This window comes from Emydura macquarii, unplaced genomic scaffold (genome assembly GCF_026122565.2).
Source record: "Emydura macquarii macquarii isolate MOO-44397 ecotype Brisbane River unplaced genomic scaffold, CSIRO-AGI_Emac_v2 contig_3276, whole genome shotgun sequence".
NCBI classification, from domain to species: domain Eukaryota; kingdom Metazoa; phylum Chordata; order Testudines; family Chelidae; genus Emydura; species Emydura macquarii.
Window position 1 is genome coordinate 51,844 of NW_027133413.1, and position 13,821 is coordinate 65,664.

Consider the following 13,821-nt stretch of genomic DNA (forward strand, 5'->3'; position numbering starts at 1 on the left):
CATAACTGAGGTTCTACTGTATTTGGATAAAGTAAAATTGTTGGGATTTTTAATTTGGTTAAAATGTTCCATTTTTACTCTACAAATTTGATTATATCATCACTGAAGCAAAATTATTCCGCCGTATCAATTTTGCATAGACAATTTATACAAAATGAAAACATACCAACCAAACATATAGATTTTGTTGAATCAGCACTTTCTTACGGCAAACATTCCTCTGAAAATATTCAGCCAGCTCTGCTTTCTTTTGTAATCTTCCCTCTACTTGTCTACAAACCAGCTACATTTTCTCATAGTGTCCTATAGTCATATACTCCTGATCTTTGTAAATTTCTTCATACTTTAGATTTTTTAACTTCCCTTCCCGCACAAAAAAGCTTCAGACTTGTTACCTCACTTTTGTAATCCATCCGCTTTTCTATTATCTTTTTCTTACAAAAATTAAAAAACAAAGAATCAAAATGGGCTCTGATCCTGATATTATGAAACCACAATGAGTTCCATTTGAATTTGAATTATCAGCTGTTATTTAGGAATGACTTTGATTCATTATTAATAAGAACACTTTGCATTTCCATAGCAACAGCCATCTAAGGATCTCAAAGAGTTCTATAAATATTAAGGATTTTAGTCTGACAATTCCACTGAGGGATAAGTAAAATGTATCATCTTTTCCATAGATTTAGAAACTAAGGAACAAAGAAGAGATGTGGCATACTCATTTTCCCTGATTTTTCAAATATAAAGGCCTCAGTTGCTTTAAAATTCGACCTGGTCTTGCTGGATGGAAAGTTATCTTTTTACAGAATCTCAATGTTATTATCCAGCATTCACTGAGCAGGGCAGAAAACTGTGCTGGTCAGAAGAGATTTGAGGAGGGAAATATGCAGCTTGTGCAAATCAGCCTGGTTCAAACTGTTTCAAAGTAGATTGGCTGATCTATACCACCTTAGGGTCCGTATAGTGTGCCAGTTCAAACATAGTATAGTGAATCTTTTCCTTATGAATTCCAACCATCAGAAAATGTGCATCCTTATTGGAGCAGGAGGGAAGATTAAAGGATTTTGAAAGAGGATAAAATGTAAACAGTTTAGTGAAATCTGTCCATTCATCCCTTAGTCAATTGGTCTATCTATCTATTGGTCTATATCACTTTCTATTGGCCTATCTGTGAGTCATTCTGTCTAACTAAGAGACCTCTTAGAGGTATTCCTGACTTTTTCCACAGAAACTACAAACTTTGGGGGATGTTTGTTTCCCTTGAGTCGTTTTCTCTCAGACTGGGATTTTTGAAGGCATCCAAGGGAAATTTGCACTGGGTGAAATGAAGAGAGAATATGCCCCAATAGTACTGAGGAAGATTTTTAAGGGCACAAAGGGAAGTTAAGTAGCTAGGTCCAAATCCTTAAAAGTATTTAGGTTCCTAACACCCATAGAAATAAGCGGGAGTTATCTTCTGAAATATCTTTGGGGATCTGGGCCCAATGAATGCCCATGGAAGTTGGAAGCCTAACTGCCATGTGTCCCTTTCACTATCACCCCCTTATTTCCTTCAGAGGATCATTTCTTCACAAGATATCTATGTATTTGTTGTCCCGCCACAGATGAAATATGCAGAAGAATCAAGAAGAGGGAACCTCACTGCAGTGACTGAATTCATTTTCCTGGGACTGGCAAACCACCATGAGCTGGAGGTGCCTCTGTTCTTCATCTATCTGTTAATTTACACTGTTACCCTGATGGGGAACATCATCATCATCATCATCATCATGGACCCAGCCCTTTACACCCCCATGTATTTCTTTCTTCAGGTCTTATCCTTTCTGGAGATCTGCTATACCTCAGTCACTGTCCCCAAGATGCTGGTAAACTTTCTTTCCGCGGACAGGAGCATTTCCTACATGGGCTGCCTTGCCCAAATGTACTTCCTTCTTTTACATGGAATCTCTGAGTGCTTCCTTCTGGCCGCCATGGCGTACGACCGCTACATGGCCATATGCAACCCACTGAGGTACAGGATCATCATGAACAGGAAGGTCTGTCTTTCATTGACAGTTCTCTCATGGTTCAGTGGTAATGTGGTGACCCTAATACAGACAGCCGGGGTGTTCACCATGCCATTTTGTGGGTCTAATCAGATTAACTACTTTTTCTGTGACATTCCCCCCTTGATTAAGCTTTCTTGCATTGACATTGCTCTGTATGAAATGCAGTTGTTTACAGCTGCTATACTGGTCATCTCCATTCCGTTTTCTCTCATCCTTGTGTCCTACATCTTTATTATCTCCACCATCTTAAAGATGACAACAGCTGAAGGCAGACACAAAGCCTTCTCCACCTGCTCCTCACACCTCATTGTGGTGAAGTATTATGGGAGCAGCAGTCTGATATATTTAAGACCCAACTCCATTAATTTACGAGACAGCAACAAAATGCCATATTTGATATACACAACCATCACACCCACCTTGAATCCCTTTATCTACAGCCTGAGGAACAAGGAGATGATAGGGTCTCTGAGGAGATTGTTGCGGGACAGGATGAAGAGAAAAATATTTTCCCACAGAAAGTAATTTGGGCAAAAGTCTTGTTCTGATATCAGTTACACAACTATACAAAGCTGAAGTCGTTTCCTTGACATCAATGGCACTCAATGCTGCAATTGTCCTAAAACTGCTGAAGGAAACACACAACAATGTTGTTAACATTTTGTCAACATTTTGTTTGAGTTGAAATTAGAAATTTTGTCCAAAAAAGTCATCAGGGTTTCAGAAAGGATGATCATCACTATACCTGCCTGAAACACCAAAGGGAAAAATCACAAAAGCTCACCTACAGTTCATACGAATATGCATGGATTTTTTTTTTATCTCAACTTAAACTCACAGTGAAAAATGTTGTTGAAAAATCTGATGTTTGAAAATAATGTTCATGTTCTGTATGTAGAACCATATGTGTGCATGATTGTCTTCTAATTACCTGCATTTATTTAGAAGAGCTTGCCTGGATCTGGGAAAGAGATTTGGACAGCATTACCTATAGATTCATTGCAACTTTAAGATCAATGTTAACCAAAAGTTATTAATTGAATCATGAATGTTTGATTGCCTATGGCAATGTATGTCATTCCTTCCTGGGACAAGTGTCTACATGTGAGGAAATCATGATCTGATGACCTGGTAGATTCTAAACATGGTTTGTGCTTGCATGTTAGCCTGGGATTCTCAGGGAGCCTAATGGAGTTAAGAACCCAACTCCCAGTGGTATTGGGTAGAAACAAGGCTCCTGTCTCTTTTTGCCCTTTTGAAAAGCCCAACCTCAATTTTGAAAAGTGACAAGTGATTTTGCATGCCCTCCTGTAGCCATCTTCAAGAGGCCTGATCTATAGAAAGTCCTGAGCACCCCACCACTCTCAGGATCAGGCCAATTTTTGGGTGTCTGACTGTGGGCTCACAATAAATGCGGTACCCAGGCTCACTAGCTGCTTCTGAAAACCCAGGCCGATGGCAGCTAACATTGTGTCACTGCTCGCCAAGGTGCAGGCTGGCCAGTGCTTCTCCTCCTGTAGCTGATCTGCCACCCTGATTTTCTGCAATGCACCAAGCATCCCTTAACCATGCCGGTGTATCTAATTTGTCCCATCTTCCTTCCCTCCAGCAATCTGTACTAGGCTATTGAATAAAGGTTAGGCCTATGTACTGATCTGTCTGTATGTCCTGTGACATTCTCTCCCCGCCTCAGGCATCGTGGAATAGCTACCCTAGTTTTCACAGAAAGCACTGTCATAAACACAATGGTGATCGCTGAAGTGTGGATGCAGAGTGGTTATGGCGACTGTACAATGGATGGAGTTCCAGAGTTGGAGGGGAGCTTCGCTCCGAAAAAGCCTAAACACATGACTATTTAATTGGTGATAACTGTGATGCCACTTTAGAGTGGGATTTTACAAGTGGCCTTAGGGAATTAAGCAATTGTCATTACAAAATAATGGGAGCTGGACACTAACCTCCTTCAAGCCCCTTAGAAAAGCTTTGTTTTATTCATTGTCTTTCCATTATGAATGAGTGTGACACCCGACAATTCAGCTCACACCAGAGCTGGTACAAACTTCACTCTGTATTGCTGCTGCTGCTGTGATCTGTTCAAACAAATTTGCTTTCTCCAGAGCCATGTAGCCTCAGAGACTATGCCTTTAACTTTGCAGTCAGCTTGAAACTGGGATAATTGGATTGGAAAAATGATCCGTATCCATTTAATCATAGAAACATAGAATATGAGAGTTGGAAGGAACCTCAGGAGGTCATCTAATCCAACCCCCTGCTCAAAGCAGGACTAACTTCAGCTATATAATCCCAGCCAGGGCTTTGTCAAGCCACACCTTAAAAACCTCTAAAGATGGAGATTCACCACCTCCCTAGGTAACTCATTCCAGGGCTTCACCACCCTCCTAGTGAAAAACCTTTTCCTAATGTCCAACCTAGACCTCTCGCCCTGCAACTTGAAACCATTGCTCCTTGTTCTGTCATCTGCCACCACCGAGAACAGCCTAGCCCCATCCTCCCTGGAACCCCCTTTCAGGTAGTTAAAGGCCGCTATCAAATCCCCCCTCACTCTTCTCTTTTGCAGACTAAACAAGCCCAGTTCCCTCGGGCTCTCCTCATAAGTCCTGTGGTCCATCCCCCTAGTCATTTTTGTTGCCTTCTGCTGGACTCTCTCCAACTTGTCCACATCCTTTTTGTAGTGGGGGGCCCAAAACTAGACGCAATATTCTAAATGCAGCCTCACCAATGCTGAATAGAGGGGAATAATCACTTCCCGCGACCTGCTGGCAATGCCCCTCCTAATGCAGCCCAATATGCCATTAGCCTTCTTGACAACCTGGGCACACTGCTAACTCATATCCAGCTTTTTATCCACTGTTACCCCCAGGTCCTTTTCTGCAGAGCTGCTGCCCAGCTCGTCGGTCCCCAGTCTATAGCTGTGCATGGGATTCTCCCTTCCTAAGGTATATCTACGTGCCCATCACCTTCGTATCTAAGCATTTGGATAGCTACCGGATCTAGTGTCCATATGGCCTTTTATCATAATGTTATTGATCTGTAATTTGTATTGTTTTATCGCTTCCAAACTAAGCTCTGTTAATTAGCTACCCACGAAAGGAAGCTAAGATGAATGGGTCCCACAGGGAATTATTAAAAAGTCTTTGCAAACATCCCAAAAAAGTTTCAACTTCACAAGTGTTGCAGAGGGGATCATTAAAATTCAATGGTTTTTACTGGTGTAGCAACACTGGCGTGCACAGTGTTACACTCAGGATGGATTTGGCCCATTGCACTAAATGCCTTTGTTCTTACAGACGTCTCAGTAGTGATTAAGGCTAAAATGAACTTGGTGTTAAATTATAGCAACTCAGTGAGACCTTGTGGGATGCAGCAAATGAGGAACAAAACTTTCTTGGCCACATTCTCAGTTTGTGTAAATTGACATCGCCACATGCAAGTCAGTGGAGCGCGGTTGATTTTCACCAGCTGAGGCTCTGGTTCCATGACGTGTAGCTGAATTGATGGATGACTTCATTCTCATGAGAGGAATATCTCCAGCGTACACCCCCACTGAGTCCCAGAGTAGCAAGCGGTGGAAATGTCTTTGAGGCCAAGGCAATGTTTCTTCAGGAGAGACAAAAAAGCTATCAACTCCGAATGGCATCAAGGGGGATCCCGCCAGTCCTGTCTAAACATTAGGGAGCCTGATTTGTTCTGGAAGTAATTCCACGCTAGGCAGTGGGATGACACCATGGGTAAGCATGGCCCGTGTGCAGAACCATCAGAACTGGGCAGGGCAGCACAGCTCAGGGAATGGGTTGCAGACTGTGCTTCAAGTCCACATCACATTGGTTAAAATCTGCCACCTGGGGTGCTAGTGACCAGTTCTGGGTGTTGAAAGGCAGCTTACAAAGCCCTTGGTCACATTAGTGAACAGTTACACACACGAACTGTCCCATTGAAGTCAAGGGAGCTATTAGCGACAGTAACTTTTAACCAGTGTGTGTGAAGGATTCACATTCTGACCTTTACTAAGCACTCAAGCCTCTGGGAATTTAAAGACCCAGTTCTTCCTTCCTTACTCACGTAGGGAAGCACTGTACTCTGTGACTAGTCCCACTCACTTCAATAGGTCTACTCATGAAGGAAAATACTACTCTGCTACTCAACATCTGGCTTGTCGGCCTTGTGTTAAATTAGATGGAATATATGGGCCAAGATATTAACAGAACCCAATCGTTGTCCAACATTAAACAGTGTTAAACAAGGTTCAGGGTTTGATAGACAGAAACCTCAGCCTGCTTAGTACCATGGCGAACACACCATTAAAAATTCTTTTAACCCTTTATTAAAGATACAGAAAAGAAGGGAAAATGTTTAAAGCATTTGAAATGTAACATATTAAGTCAGGCCTTCATTTTAGCAACATCCCTTGTTTCCTTTCCCTATAGCTGGAAAGAGTTTTTATAAGGAACAAAATCCTTGCTTGCCAGTCTTTTACATGGTATCAAAGATAGTAATAACTGTCCTTCGGGGGAAAAGAGAGGATGCTATTGTTGTTACAGTCTGATCCCATTTCATCCCAGATGGTTTTTGGAATTCACCTGGAGCCAGTAGAGAGGTAATGTCACTTGGATCCCTCTCTGACCCAGTCTAGTGAAGACATCTTTCAGGATCAGAATGAAGAAGGCCTGAGGTTCTGGGAGATGTTGGGGGTAGCAGCCATGATGATGAAGCCAATTTCTATCCAAAGTCTCTTCTCTTAAGGACCCCAAAAAGCATTAGAGAGTGGAATAGCCACTCTCTTAAGTATTTTGTCCACCAGGTAGGCATAGTTTCCCACACACCAGTTTTGGTTCACTGATTTCTGGTTCCACACTTTTCTTATTTACTAGGCATGATCTTAACACAGTAATTGAATTAGGCCTTTTTGTTTAGACTAATTAAAGTCTTTCTGTCTCTGTTTTGTACCTTTTCCCCTCGACGTTTGTTGTTCTAGGTTATTGTGGCATCTTTCACTCACTTCCCACAGTTAAACTCGTGATTAGGGTAAAATTGTAGGCCCAGTTCTCACAAGAATCTGGCACCAGAATCTGACTCCTGGTTTGGTGCCCTGTGCAGAATGGATTCTTGGCTGGGAGGTTGAGGGGTTCGTGCGGGCCATTTAGTTCCCAGTCGAGCTGAGTGACAATTATATGGATGAATAGTTTATTTGCTGGAAAATGTTGTGTTGGGTCAATCTAAACTATCTGTGAATTTGTGCTGACTTTGCCAGATAGTTTTGTGAAGATAAGAATGGCCAGAATGAGTCAGCTCAATGCTCTATCTAGCCCGGTATCCTGTCTTCCAACAGTGGCCAGTGCCAGGTGCTTTAAAGGGAATGAACAGAACAGTGCAATCATCAAGTGATCCATCCCCTGTTGTCCAGCCCCAGCATCTGGAAGTCAGAGGCTTAGGGACACCCCTGGCTAAAAGTCATTGATGGGCTTATTCTCCATGAGCTTATCTAATTCTTTTTGAACCTTGTTATACTTGTGGCCTTCACAACAGCCCCTGACAGCAAGTTCCATAGGTTGACTGTGCATTATATGAAGATGTACTTCCTTTTGTTTGTTTTAAACCTGTTGCTTATTAATTTCATTGTTGTGACCCCTGTTTTGTGTGTCATGTGAAGAGGTAAATAACACGTCCTTATTCACTTTCTCCACAACATTCATGACTTTATAGACTTCAATCATATTCCCTCTCAGACAAACTTTTTCCTAATGTCTGAAAGAAAATAATTGTTTGCTTGACCACAGTTACTTCATTTTAGTTCTTTTTAGTGTTCTGCTATTTTGTAGAGATTGCCAGCCCCCAACTTTTTTGTTCTTACAGTGCTTGTTTTGTACCAGGGTCAGAGACAGCATTCCTAGAAGAAGCAAGGAGATAGCCTCAACTGGTTCTAACTAGTTATATAGCCTTGAGAGAGACCAAGCAGCCCAGAGAGATAAGCTGAAATCTTCTGTTAGCATGTTTTTTGTTATGAATACCTTTAGAAGAAGTAGGCCAATAGTAATAGAGATAATTTGAATGTACCTATAAGCATTAAGTATTAAGATTTATGCATATATAATTTCTTTGTCTACGTTTGTATAAATATGCAAAAGAGCATGCCTTCGGGGTCTCACACTGACCACTTGCTGGGAAGTGTCTGACCTCTGCAGAAATAAAACTTGGAGACTGCCCAACTACCTTCGTGGATCTCTTTTCTATCTGGTGCAGGGCTAACGAACCTCATTTGGAATCTTTTTCCAACAAAACCAACAGCCCAGAGTCCTAGTCCGGTGCAGTGTCTGCTCCACCATGTCCACTTGTAACTGACAATGGCACCTTAGTGTGTTACATGCCCAACTCCCAATCACTGGCTGTGGGATTTAGCTTTGGTGTCAGACCTCCTGTTATCTTCTCAGTTCATGTCTCATGTGAGGAATACCTGTCATGGCTTGTCAGGACAGAAATGTTGCACCCCTTTAACTGTACCGGCCTATATCTGCCTGTGACAGGGCCACACGCCCTTGGGCTGGAGAGCCTTGGGACACGCCAGCCCTGATTAGAGAAAGAGCCGGAGCTGAGGGGAATCAGGCACTTTCCAGCCAAGGGCAGATGTAGCCAGAGTGAGAGGGAAACGCGGGAGGCTGAGGTGAAACTTGGGGGAGTGAGAGAGGTTCCTCCAGGGAAAACCCTGAGACGGGGGATTCCTCCCTTACATGGGGAATGAAGGAGAGAAACTGAGGTGAGGGGCTGCCCTGAGTTCTCTGAGTGGAAGCAGCTCTACTGAGGTAAAGGTGCTTCTGGCAGGCAAGTTTGTTACCACGGGAGAAGCAGAACAAGCGATATATTGGTCATCTGTATCCACCATAGAGGATGCAGGGAGGCCTGGCAGAGACCTCAGCAGGTCACCTCAGCTGGTCCATGCCCTGCACTCAAGGCAGGACGAAGTGATAACTAGACCATCCCTCACAGGAGTTTGTCTAACCTGTTCTTAACCACCGCAATCGTGGCGATTCCCCAGTCTCCCTAGGCAATTTATTCCAGTGCTTCACTGCCCTGACACTCAGGAAGTTTTCCCTAATATCCAACCCAAACCTCCCTTGCTGCAGCTTAGACCCGTTGCTACTTCTCCTGTCCTCAGAAGTAAAGGAGAAGAGCTTTTCACCCTCTTCTCTATAGCAACCTTTTGTGTGTTTGAACCCTCTCACCATGTCCCCCCTCAGTCTTCTTTTCTCAAGACTAAATAACCCCTAATTGTTCAATCTCCCCGCATAGCTCATGTTTTCTAGACCTTTCATCGTATTTGTTGCTCTCCTCTGGACTTTCCCCAATCCGTCCACTGCTTTCCTCAAATGTGGCATCTGGAAATGGACACACAGCCCCAGCTGAGGCCTTTCAGCGTGGTGTGGAGTGAAAGAATTGCTTCCCATGTCTTGCTCACAACGCTCCTGCTAATTCACTCACAGTGATGGATATTTGTATTCTTCCCCAAAGGCTGGATCTTTCCTAGGAGATGGCAAGAAATATTGATTTTATAATCTCAGGTCTCTAACCTCCCTGCTTCCATGGTCTGTGCCTTTCCCAGCAGCCTGCCCTGCCTCGTTTCAGAAATGATGGAGCAGGGGGCACTGAGCTAAGGGTAACATAGGTAAAAAAACCCCAAAAAACACATAATAAAACTTCGAAAATGACAGAGGAGCCTAAATCCCTTTGGGTGAGACTCAGGCTGCTAAGCTCCAGTGACAAGGTCACTTTTGAAAATGGGACTTAGGCTCCTAAATCACTTTCCCTTTTAAAAATGTTACCTGGAGTGACGAGTGAGCTTATTGAAGGGGGACTGGGTACACGTGTGCTTGCCATGGAGGCAGGAGTATTTTCGGTTGAAGAACTGTGATTTCTCAAAACCTTCTATGGGGTTTGGATGGGAATTCAGAGCCTAAATCACTTAGGTATCTCTGAAAATCTCAGCTGTAATATCTAACATCTGTGCATTATTTCTTGCCACACACTGTGCCGTGCATCCAATAAAGAGAGAGATTTGTTTCAGAACTAGAAGCTTCTTCCCTCTCCAGGCCTTTCCCTTTCAGACTAGAAGTTTGACTCCGATTTATTGTTACAGAACTGATGAGTAAATCCCAGCTTTCCCTCGCCTGTTCCCTTCCCCACAGCAGACGTGTCTCAGGAGACTGCACCTTACCACAGAAGGATATAAAAACAAACCAGGAAAGACGTTCCCCATTTGACTGAGGATATGAGAGACGGGTCACGTTACCAGACAGGGCAGCTTTTTGGGGAGGTTCTCCTTTTATTTACTGGGAACATGGCTGTGGGTGAATCTGGTGGGGAGAGAGGATGGACGAAGTAGCCTGGATCCTGAGCCCTGAACGGCTGAGTGAGGAGCTGACAACAGAGACTGCAGCTGCTGGCAGTCCCACCTTAGAGGTACATCAGCCTTTTCCTCTCTACTCCTGCAGCTTGAGGATTGTTTGCAGTGTCAGTGTGTCAGGTACCTTATCCCATGGCAATCCAAGGGCAATGGGGCAATGATCTCTCTCAAACTCCCACCCCAAAGCCAAATGACTGAATTTGGAAAAAGACAACAGCTGCCGGGTCACTGCTATCTTAGCTCCCTATCTGGCTCCATCACCATGGTATCTGGGCACCTCTCTGTCTTGCATGTGTCTATCCTCCCAGCACCCGGCACGGGGGTGTTCTCCCGGCTTTACAGATCAGGGATTGGCACACAGAGGGACAGATGGATGGAGGTGTTTCAGCTCTTAAAGAGCTGACACACCTGCTGGGATTTGAACTCGATGGGTGTTAGTCTCTGACCCTACTCAGGCATCTTTGAGCCTTTGTAATTACCTACCAGCCCGTGAAAATCTGGTCTGACAGTCACACCAGTCACTTTGAGAGGGTCAGGGAGATGAGGTGGGTGAAGCAGAGTTGATATTTGCTGCTGTGCTGAGTGTGAAGGGAGCAGACATTGGCTATGAGGAGGCTTTGCCGAATTGGGGCTGCAATTTAACAACTAATATTGATTTTGGGGGGGTTTCAATTATAAATTAATTTAATTTTTACTGCCTGCATGGTAGCAAAGCCGGTGAGACCATCCCTGCAGGCGAGAGGCGGTGGGGGGGGAGGCTTCACTAACTCCCACTGTTACAATATTTTTTGTTGGTGGTTTCGGTGTTTCAGCTGATATTGACGTTTACCAACGTCTATTGATTGAAATCAAATCCTGCCAAGCCGAGCTCTAAGTTTCAAAGAAGGCTCCAGGGGTTAACTGTCCAAATGCCTGTGAACCCAAAGGGTCCCATCCCAGAAGTCAGTGGAAATTTTATCTTAGGCTTTTAACAGATCAAATTTTAACTTTTCTTCTGAGAGAAGGCTCAGACTGAACAGAATTAATCTCGGAGTGTAAAATGATCTCTGTTCTTAACTCTGTACAAGATCACGTCCTGATATCGTGGCTAATAGGGATGAGTGATAACAAATAAGACACCAACAAGCAGAGCATTAATATCTTTTAATCAAAGAAAAAGAAGGAAATATAGGGCTGATAAAAATTTGACAGAGATTTTTTCAGGGAGAAATGTTTTGTTGATCGAGATCAAAATGTCCCATGAGAACGTATCAATTTTGACACAAATTTCTTTAGGAAAAGAGTTATTGTATATGATTTTATGAAATAGCATAAAACAAAATAGAAAATGTAACTATCAAATACAATGTAATGTAAAATAAAAATAACCTAGAATTAAAAATAAAATAGATAAATGTATATTTAAATGTCAAAATTGGAATGATAACCAGCATTTCAAATCATGGAATTGGCGATGAAATGGAAATTTGGGTACCAACCTACTCTCATAATAGGAAATAGCACAGTTCAATACAAAGTTCAAATTCTATACAGAATTCTTTCTTGCAATAGAGGAGACATTTCTAGGCAAAATGTTGCTTTCCAGCTGCTGTTTTTCTTTTTATTCATTTTTAATTAAGGCCGTGTCCATATGTCAGGTGTAGGGTTTTATGGCCAATGTCCACTACGATTCTCTTGGATTTGGCTGACCAACCATTGTATACCTGAGCCTTGGTTGCTTGGTTTCTTTCTTTGTTGCACCTTCCTCTAAAATATAAATCTGACCCATTTTGCCAGTGGAACTCTGATCTGTGAGAGACATGGGTCTCCTTTGATGCACCAGAATGTGAAAGGTGTGACGATTTGAACCCGTCTCTGTGTTTGTGTATTCTTTCACCCGAGCCCAATCATGTTGTATTTGAATGCATTGGTGTCCTATGTCAAGTTACTACTCATGTTTGCAGAGAAACTAACCTTTTGTGGAATCTGTAGCCTGCCCAGATAATTATGGAGACCAGGAGAGGGGAAATGCCATCTCTTGGTCTCTGGGACAGATTTCCTAACACAGCTATTGTCCTGTAGCCAGCAGAGAGAGACAATGAAAACAATGCTGACATATTACAGAGTGAATGTAGTTTATTATGTCACAGAATGAATTTCTTTCCCATAGACACCCCCCCATGGCATCCCCAGAACAGGGAAATCAAACGTCCATCACAGAATTCATCCTCCTGGGATTTGGGACCCTTCCTAAACTGCAAATCCTTCTCTTCCTGCTGTTTCTAGTGATCTACATTATAACCATGGCTGGGAACATCCTCATCATGGTGCTAGTTGTCACTGATGAGCACCTTCACACTCCCATGTACTTCTTCCTGGGGAACTTGTCCTGCTTGGAGACCTGCTACACCTCCACCATCCTGCCGAGGCTCCTGGCCAGTCTCCTGACTGGGGAAAGAACCATCACAGTCAGTGGGTGCATCACACAATATTATTTCTTTTGTTCTCTAGCAGGTACAGAATGCCTGCTCCTATCGGTGATGTCTTACGATCGGTATTTAGCCATAGTCAAACCACTTCACTATGCAGCCCGTATGAGTGGCAGCTCTTGCCTTCAGCTCGCAGCTGGCTCTTGGGTAGGTGGCTTCCTAGTTAGTAGCATAGCAACAGTGTCGATATCACAGTTAACCTTCTGTGGCCCCAATGGCATTGACCATTTCTTTTGCGATTTTATCCCCCTTGTAAAACTCTCTTGCAGTGATCCTCAGCCGATGGAAATATTGTCCTTAATACTAGCTTTGATTATGTCACTGGTCCCATTCTTACTGACCGTGATGTCCTACATCTGCATCATCACCTCCATCCTGAGAATCCCTTCCAGCACCGGGAGGCAAAAGGCCTTTTCCACCTGCTCCTCCCACCTCATCGTGGTGTCCATTTATTATGGAACTCTGCTAATTGCCTACATGTTCCCCACAGCCCACACGCTGAGCGACTTCAAGAAAGTTCTCTCTGTCATCTACACGGTCCTGACTCCCCTGGTCAATCCCCTCATCTACACCTTGAGAAACAAAGAGGTTAAGGGAGCCTTGAGGAAAGCTTGCAGGAAATTCATGTAGCCAACCAGGTGCCTTAAGTTAAAATAAAATAGATATGCCAGTAGCTGGTTTTTGGGCCTTAACCGAAGCGTCACTGGGCTGTGTCAGGCTTTTAGAGTCACAGTCAGGGGAGGAAGTGCAGACGTCTTGGAACCTGTTACCCGTTGTTGTTAGGGCCTTTTTGAGATGCCACGGCTGGGTGTTACTGGGCTCGTGGGAGATGTAAACTAGTGGCTGCTCAGAGTTCAGCCAATGATGAGGGATTGTGCTCAGTGAAATG

General features: G+C 43.5%; 2 protein-coding genes across 2 annotated transcripts; both read left to right on the forward strand.

The window, feature by feature from the left end:
- The first annotated feature begins 1,607 nt into the window (after window positions 1-1,607).
- LOC137142873 (olfactory receptor 10A7-like) lies at window positions 1,608-2,576 on the forward strand. The gene has a single exon (XM_067532344.1). It carries the CDS (start codon window positions 1,608-1,610, stop codon window positions 2,574-2,576), a length of 969 nt encoding a protein of 322 aa, XP_067388445.1.
- Window positions 2,577-12,623: 10,047 nt separating this feature from the next.
- Window positions 12,624-13,562, forward strand: LOC137142867 (olfactory receptor 6P1-like). Its single transcript, XM_067532340.1, has one exon. The coding sequence runs from the start codon at window positions 12,624-12,626 to the stop codon at window positions 13,560-13,562; it is 939 nt and encodes a 312-aa protein (XP_067388441.1).
- The last annotated feature ends 259 nt before the right edge of the window (window positions 13,563-13,821 follow it).

Bases quoted from the DNA above. Each gene is read 5' to 3' on its own strand.
- LOC137142873 (XM_067532344.1), top strand. From the start codon at position 1,608: ATGAAATATGCAGAAGAATCAAGAAGAGGGAACCTCACTGCAGTGACT.
- LOC137142867 (XM_067532340.1), top strand. From the start codon at position 12,624: ATGGCATCCCCAGAACAGGGAAATCAAACGTCCATCACAGAATTCATC.